Raw genomic sequence first — 8,680 nt, 5'->3', positions numbered from 1 at the left:
AGTTTGCATACATTTGTCTTTGGGCTGACGGGAGCAATCCTGGGTAACAAGCCTGAACTGTGATGATTCGCTCACACTTTCACTGGGGACTGCGGCTTGGAGTGTCAACTCAAATCCGTATCTCATTGAGTAAACTGATGCCCAGGTACAGGGTTCTGAAACCTGCAGTTTGACAGGCGTGGTGGCACAGTTTGTAGTCCCAGCTACTCAGGAGGTTGAAGCAGGAGGATCACTTGAGCTCAGGAGTTTGAGGTCAGCCTGGGCAACAGAGCCAAGCCCACCTCAAATGAAACAAAAACAAAACGCTTACCTTCCTGAAGACAACCCTCCACCTCTGCCTCACTGCACCAGGAAAGCTGTGTCCCAGCCTCCCCACCCCTGGAAATGCCAGGGCTCCCTTCCTGAGCCAGGTGAAGCCAAGGGCACCAGAGCAAGGATGGAACCCACAACCGTCCAGAGGAGGGGTTTGCATCCATGCCCTGGGCCTGCCCAGTTCCTGAGGGGGGCCACGGGTCCGGAAGGCCAAGAGAAACAGCCTGGTTGCTACATCTGGGCTCCAGTCCCACCCCTCTCGGGCATCTGAGTGGCTACTGTCTACTGTACTTAAGCAGCTGGCTTTGTGAGAGGGTGCTGCTTGGCCATGCTAGGCACAGTGGCGTCTGGCCAGCATGATCCTCAGGGTGGCTTATCTGGTGGGCCTCCAGCTTTCCATTGTCTGCTGCTGGGCTTTCAGCTGCCACAAGACAGAGTTCTCTCCTGACTTCAGTCTCCCAGGGGATTACCTTCTTGCAGGCTTGTTCTCTCTCCACGCTGACTATCTGCAGATGAGACACAGACCCCAGGTAACCCTCTGTGACAGGTGAGTGAGGAGCCAGCACAACTGTCACTTAGTGGCAGCTGTAGCCATAGGGCCTCTCTGCCTACCTTTGGGCTATCCCTGGAGTTACCACCTCCAACCCACAGTTGGCACTGTCAAGTACTGCCTGGACCCTTCCAACTTCTGCTAGGTTCCACTTTTTTTTTTTTTTTGGTGGGACTAGAGTTTGAACTCAGAGCTTTATGCTTGGGAAGCAGGCGCTGTACTACTTGGGCCACACCTCCAGTCCATTTTGCTCTGGTTATTTTGGAGATGGGGTTGTCTCGAACTATTTTGCCCTGGCTGGCCTTGAACCATGATCATCCCAATTTCAGTCTCCCAAGTAGCTAGGATTACAGGCGTGAGCCACCAGCGCCTGGATCAGTTTCTCCTTTTGATTATTTTGTCCTTGCTGTTAGAAGTGTTGTTTTGCAACTCCATATTAGTAATTTCCTGGCTTTTCTCCCAGCTGACAAGAGTGATGAGTAAGGGAGACACATGGCACAAGATGCCTTAGGAGTTCAGCAAAGATGCATAACATAGATGCCTTCGTGGAGTCAGCAACCTAAGTAGAGAAAAACCTATGACTTTTTGCGTGTGTGTGTGTGTGGGGGGCAGTACTGGGGTTTAACTCAGGGCTTACATTTTGAGCCACTCCACCAGCCCTTTTTGTGTGTGTGTGTGTGATGGTTTTTTGTTTTTTGAGATAGGGTTTCCCGAACTATTTTGCCCAGGTTGGCTTCAAACCTTGATTCTCCTGATCTCTGCCTCCTGAGTAGCTAGGATTACAGGGATGAGCTACCAGCACCTGGCTAATCTATGACTTTCCTTTCAAAGAAGATGGCAGCTTGTGGACTACGCAAGTAAATCACATCTAGGGGCTAAAGATAAAGATATGTCAGGCTTGGCTGCAGGGTGCCCGACTTTTACCCTAGGAGGAAGGTTCTGGAAACGCTAACATATGAGCTCCAAACAGAGCTACAGATGGGAGGCTGGAGAAAGGAAACTTGGGCTGGAAAGAGAGATTGCAGGGACGACACTGGAAAACTGGAGGGCTCTACATGCAAGAGACACTGAGCCTCCTTTGAGTGATGTAGGGAACAGAGGTGATAGAAGCCATGCAGGAACCTTCGACCAGGTACAGAGGCTAGGGAGCAGAATAGGCTAACAGGCTCCTTAAGCAGAACTGAATCACGTCCCCACCTGTGATAGCAGTTCCCAAGTGTAGCAGTTCCACAGGCTCTCAGCACATTCATATGGTTCCCAGCGAGTAGTGCTAGTTGAAGCAGGTGAGGCAGGCATGGTGTTTAATTTTACATGTCAGTTTGTCCAGGTGATGGTGCCCAGAGGTGTTTGGTCAACCAGTCTAGATGTTGCCATGAAGGTATTTTTTAAATGTGATTTTTTTATGTTTTGGTAGTATTGGGGTGGGGTTTGAACTCAGTATCTCATGCTTGCTAGGCAGGCGCTCTACCACTTGAGCCACTCCACCAGCCCTTTTTTGTGTTGGTTATTTTGGAGATAGGGTCTTGAAAAGTATTACCCAGAATGGCCTCAAACTTCCTGATCTCTGCCTCCCAAGTAGCTAGTTAAAAGACTGAGGTCCCAGAAAAGAAGGGAATTCTGCCTTTGGATTCTGAACTACAACATCAACTCTTACCACCTCCCCATTTACATCCTGTCGACTCTGTTTCTCTAGAGAACACTAAATATAGCACTTTTCTCTGTTATAGGACTTCGGAGCCTTTCAATGCTGATATGCTTATCTGAAGGGTATCTGGTACACATCAGTTCTCCAGTTTGTGCCCCACCTCTCCCTAGGCCTGTTTACATCTCCTGGAGGTGTATGTACTTCAGGGTGCATGCTGAGGTCACAGTTGTCTAGGCCTGGACCAATGACCTCAGAGGTTCCTTCTGCCCCAAATTCTGGGATGCTAGGAGGGTGGAGGACTTCAGGGGGCTTTGACTTTTTAACTCTTGCTGGGCCTTCCCTCACAGGCCTGGCAGCTTCAACGGCCACGGCTACCACCTCTTCCAGGCCATGAGGTTTGGCATTGAGGAGATAAACAACTCTACATCACTGCTGCCTAACGTCACCCTGGGGTATGAGCTCTACGATGTGTGCTCGCAGTCTGCCAATGTGTATGCCGTACTGAGCGCGCTCTCCCTGAGGGGAACACAGCACATAGAGATCCAAGAAAACCTGTCCCACTATACCCCCAAGGTGATGGCAATCATTGGACCTGACTACACTGACCACGCTGTCACCACTGCTGCCTTGCTGAGCCCCTTCCTGGTGCCCCTGGTAAGCTGGAGCTTCAGTGGTTTGCCATCTTTATCTGGCAAGTCCAGCATGGGCTGGGGGGCTGGGCGGGAGCTGTGGTATGAGGCTAGACTGCCCCCCTGGATCTTTGGGTAGTCCCTGGTCTTTAATCACATTGTAGAGGTCCTTGTCCGTCATGGACCCTGCCCCTACTTTCCTTCCTCTCTCTCCAAAGGCTGCTTCCAGATTTCCTGCCTCAGTGCTCATTGGAAACCTATTCTTCTTTGGAACTCATGCTGTCACCTGCTGGTCCTCTGCCCTCCACACCCCTCTCTCCACCCAAAGTCTCCATTACCCTGTTAACCACAGAACCCCCTTCACGTCCCACCCGCTCAACTTCACATCTCCCCTGCCTCACCTGCCTGCCCTTCTTTCTTCCCTCCAGACTCAGAGGTGGGGGCATCCCTCACCTTGAGGCCAGCCTGTCCCTGTTGCAGTCCCATCCTGTCCCTTGGCACTTGTTTGCTGTGAGCCAGAGAACCTCCTAGATCTCTGGCCAATGACAGTTTCCAGTCCTTTATCTTATGGCACATCTTTGTGACATTTTTGGCCCATGCCATATGACACTCTCCTTGGCATTTATGCCCCTCACCATTCCCTACTCCCTGTCCTCTTAGTCTCCTGGAGAGAATCCTCCAGTCTCCCTCCCCTGACGAGGCTGGTGATGTCCCTTGTTCTCCTGTCCTCTTCCTTTCTCAACAGGCAATGGACGCCATGCTTGACCTCCTATTCTCTCAGTGCACTGAATTCTGACTTCTGAGCACACTCCACACACCCACACACACCTGACATCCCTACTTCGTGTAGCAGCAGGCTCTGTGCTGAAAACCCCTGCCTCCCCACTCCTGCCTCCCCCCGGAGCTTCTTTTCCTCCTGTAGTCCAGCTGGCAGCTGCAGCAGTTGCCTCTCCCCAGGCCACAAACCCAGCAGTCCTGTCTGCCTTCACTCTTCTTCCCTAGGTGTACTCCCTTCCCTCAGCACAGAGCCCACTCATCCTTCCTTTTCAACACTGCCATATGAGAAGGGGGTGGGTCCATCCCCCTTCTCCACTGCCACAGCTTTCATCGAGACCATCACCCTTACTAGATGACTCCATCAGGCTCCTGATGGCCCCCCAACTCATCTTGAGCCTTTTTTGCATGTTCCTCACTAAAATTAGAGATACAGTCATCAAACACAAGTCTGAACATGTCACTTCTTGGGGAGAACCTTTGGGGCTCTCCAAAGTCCACAGGCTGAAGTCCAGATTCCTTAGCTTGACAGCTCCTTCCCTGCCCAACTTGTGCAAAAGACCTGGCCAAGTGAAAGCCCCTGTGGCTCTTCAAACACACCATATGATCTCACTCCCTGGAAGCAGGTTGTGTTCCTTGTGCTCAGAATACATAAACCCTCTCAGCATCCTCCCCAGTGCAGCCATTCTCCATCCTCCCTGTACCCACATCCAGCACAGGGCTGGGCACTGGGAGGCCTTCAATTGAGGTGACATCACTAATCTCACTCATCCTCCCTCACACAGATCAGCTATGAGGCCAGCAGCACGACACTCAGTGAAAAGCGACTGTACCCCTCTTTTCTGCGTACCATCCCCAGTGACAAGTACCAGGTGGAGGTCCTTGTGCTGCTGCTGCAGAAGTTTGGGTGGGTCTGGATCTCACTGATTGGCAGCTATGGTGACTATGGAGAGCTAGGGATTCAGGCACTGGAGGACCTGGCCACACAGCGGGGTATGTGCATTGCCTTCAAGGGAATTGTGCCCTTCGCTGCTCAAACAGGGGATAAAAGGATGCAGGACATGATTTGCCTCCTGGCCCAAGCCAAGACCACTGTGGTGGTGGTTTTCTCCAACCGAAAGCTGGCTGGAGTATTCTTTGAATCTGTGGTGCTGGCCAACCTGACTGGCAAGGTGTGGGTAGCCTCAGAAGACTGGGCCATCTCCACACACATCACCAGCGTGCCTGGAATCCAGGGCATTGGGACGGTGCTGGGTGTGACCATCAAGCAGAGGCTTGTCCCTGGCCTGAAGGAGTTTGAAGAGGCTTATGCCCAGGCAGACAAGGGTGCCCCCAGGATTTGCCCCACAGGCTCCTGGTGCAGCACCAACCAACTCTGCAGAGATTGCCAAGCGTTCACGGCACATAGGATGCCAGGCCTCGGAGCCTTTTCCATGAGTGCTGCCTACAATGCATACCAGGCAGTATATGCTGTGGCCCATGGCCTCCACCAGCTCCTCGGCTGTTCCTCTGGAGCCTGTTCCAGGGATCCAGTGTACCCTTGGCAGGTAAGAGAACCCAGTCCCAGGCCCCCTGTATCAGGGAGAACAACCAATCCTGAGATAAGCAGAATGGGCACTCTCTGGCCACCCTAACAGCCACTGACTTGAAGGCTGGTCTTCTCTTAGACTAATCTTTTTCTTCTCTGAACCTTGCTTTCTCCCACCCACCATGTCCCAGACACATCAAGGGCTAAAATTCTTGGCAAAGGAATCCTTTGTTAGAGGCCTCCTCTCAGGAGACTGGTTGAGAGGGGAAAGGGGCTTCATAGGAGGGGAGGGGTCTCTGGAGAAGAAACTACACCTTCTAGCTGGGCTGAAACCACTCAGGATGAAACCCCATGAAGACGCCAGCTTCCTGGGCCATCTGGGTCTGTGTGCTCTATGGTAGCTTCATGATGTCTGTTTGTCCCAGCTCCTGGAGCAGATCTATAAAGTGAATTTCCTTCTGCATGAGGACATGGTGACATTTGATGACAATGGGGACCTCCTTAGTGACTATAACATCATCGCTTGGGACTGGAGTGGGCCCACGTGGACCTTTAGGATCATTGGCTCCTCCACGTGGTCTCCAGTTGGTTTGAACATAAATAAGACGAAAATCCAGTGGCACGGAGAGAACAACCAGGTAATGGGGATATGGTTACTCATCAGGTCGCTGACTTATGGCATCGAGGGCCCGAGAGTGATGGTTACCCAGAGCAGGAAGGGCACCACAGGTGTCAGACTGCCATCACTCTGCTCATCCCTGCCAGGGAAGCTAGCTCCACTGCTAGCAGACACCAATTGGATGTTCTCTCACATGAGCAGAGGCTCTGCACTGGGAGTGTGCCCAGAGGGCAGAAGCATGAAGATTCTGTTTTCTGTTCCATGTGTGAGCTGTCCCTTGACTTGGGCACCTCCGTATGGTTGCCATGCTTCTTACAGGTGCCTACATCCGTGTGTACCAAGGACTGTCTTGAAGGGCACCATCGAGTGGTTGTGGGTTCCCACCATTGTTGCTTCGAGTGTGTGCTCTGTGAGGCTGGAACCTTTCTCAACAAGAGTGGTGAGTGAACAGTGAGTGTGTGAGTGACCCAAAATCCCAGGGTCTACACTGCAAGTAGAAAGACCTGTCAGGTGTGTACAGACCTGGCCCCAGAACCAGGGCTTGCCAGTTAGGTACAAGTTGGAGGACACCTGCTAGCAGACTGAATTCTGATCAAGTAGAAACAACCAATTGAAAGCTTGATACCAAGACATGTCTTTTATTAGAGAGCTCCAATCACAGCTCCTACAGATGGAGCTTATCCTGAATACAACCTCTTTATCCAAATGGATGTAGCCATTGCTCCTTTGTATTCTCCCATCCTATTTATATGAAGTTCCTTCTTTTGCCAGTGCCAAAGACACCAGCACCTGACTGCCTTGGCTTGAATGCAGATACTTGCATGTCTTCAGCCAAAAAAAAAAAAAAGCCAGAATGTCCCACCTAGAAATGCAAGGTGGAGAGCAGAGAGCAAATTAGGTAGCGAAGGCTCTGCCCAGAGCTGGACTATAGGGGCCGTATTTACTATCTTTGTGGAGATGACAATGAGTGCTGTTAGTTCTTAGAGAGTCAAGACTCCGAAATCACAGAGCAGAAGCTCAGGAAGGCAGATTGAGTTAGTAGAAGTGTTGGACGAGATGACAATACTTTTCCTTTCCTTTTGAGCTAGCTTCTCCCTCTGCAACATAGTCTCATTGGCATATGGGATGAGTTACCAGTGTCAGGCCCCTTTTGTTTACAAACTCCTCTTGGGACTGTGAGCCATACAGAATTTATCCATGAATCCTCAGAGTTTGTTATTAACACAGACCTTCTGAGGAACTACTTGGCCTTGACCCAACTCCAGGTTTCCACCCTCTCACTATGCCTCCAGAGCCTAGCTGATTGTGGATGTGTTACAATTCTCCCAGCATCTTGCAGGCCTCCAGCACCTTCCTTTTCCCTTCTAATCTGCTCACCCTGGCCCTCAGGAATATTTTTTTGCTTTGTTTGCAGACCTCAACAGCTGCCAGCCTTGTGGGAAAGAAGAGTGGGCACCTGAGGGAAGCCAGACCTGCTTCCCACGCACTGTGGTGTTTTTGACTTGGCATGAGCCCATATCTTGGATGCTATTGGCAGCTAATACACTGCTGTTGTTGCTGCTGGTTGGGACTGCTGTTCTGCTTGCTTGGCACCTAGACACACCTGTTGTAAGGTCAGCTGGGGGCAGGCTATGCTTCCTCATGCTGGGCTCCCTGGCAGCGGGTAGCTGCAGCCTCTATGGTTTCTTTGGGGAGCCCACAGTGCCCACTTGCTTGCTGCGCCAGGCCCTCTTTTCCTTCGGTTTCGCCATCTTTCTGTCTTGCTTGACAATCCGCTCTTTCCAACTGGTTATCATCTTCAAGTTTTCCACCAAGGTACCCACATTCTACCATGCCTGGGTCCAAAACCATGGTGCTGGCCTGTTTGTGATAGTCAGCTCAATGGCCCAGCTGCTCATCTGTTTAACTTGGCTTGCAGTGTGGACCCCACTGCCCACCAGAGAATACCAGCGCTTCCCCCAGTTGGTGATGCTTGAGTGTACAGAGGCCAACTCTCTGGGCTTCCTATTGGCGTTCACCTACAAATGTCTCCTCTCCGTCAGTGCCTTTGCCTGCAGTTACATGGGCAAGGAGCTGCCAGAGAACTATAACGAGGCCAAATGCGTCACTTTCAGCTTGCTCCTTAATTTCGTATCCTGGATCACCTTCTTCACCATGGCTAGCATCTACCAGGGAAAGTACCTGCCGGTAGTTAACGTGCTGGCTGGGCTGATCAGCCTGAGCGGCGGCTTCAGCGGTTATTTCCTTCCGAAGTGCTATGTGATCCTCTTCCGACCAGACCTCAACAACACAGAGCACTTCCAGGCCTCCATCCAAGACTACACGAGGCGCTGCGGCTCCACCTGATCAACGGGTCAGGCAGGGCCATGCCACGACCGGGAGGACTACAAGCCTTCCTACCAAGACGGCTGAAGGTGGAGCCGGGCGGCGGGCTTGGGGAGATGTGTAAGGGAACGGGAGCCCAGCCCAGGCTCTGCGCTGTAAATAAAGAGAAATGTGGGCTGGTGGAGTAGCTCAAGTGGTAGAGCGCTGAGCTCAAACCACAGTCCCGCAAAAAAAAAAAAAAAAAAAAAAAAAAAGTGTGTTTGCGTCTTCCGGTCTGCGGGTGTGGGCTGGGTCTCAC

The 8,680-nt window shown here is 51.7% G+C and overlaps 1 protein-coding gene across 1 annotated transcript; it reads left to right on the top strand.

The window, feature by feature from the left end:
- The first annotated feature begins 531 nt into the window (after positions 1–531).
- On the top strand, positions 532–8,568 carry Tas1r1 (taste 1 receptor member 1). The gene is made up of 6 exons (XM_020161903.2): positions 532–859; positions 2,855–3,161; positions 4,696–5,457; positions 5,864–6,076; positions 6,376–6,496; positions 7,472–8,568. Exons 1-6 carry the CDS (start codon positions 669–671, stop codon positions 8,401–8,403), a joined length of 2,526 nt encoding a protein of 841 aa, XP_020017492.2. The 5' UTR covers positions 532–668; the 3' UTR covers positions 8,404–8,568.
- The last annotated feature ends 112 nt before the right edge of the window (positions 8,569–8,680 follow it).

This window comes from Castor canadensis, chromosome 7 (assembly GCF_047511655.1).
Source record: "Castor canadensis chromosome 7, mCasCan1.hap1v2, whole genome shotgun sequence".
Lineage (NCBI taxonomy): Eukaryota > Metazoa > Chordata > Mammalia > Rodentia > Castoridae > Castor > Castor canadensis.
The sequence above is the reverse complement of the archived record's forward strand: the minus strand, read 5'-3'. Positions and strand labels throughout refer to the sequence as shown.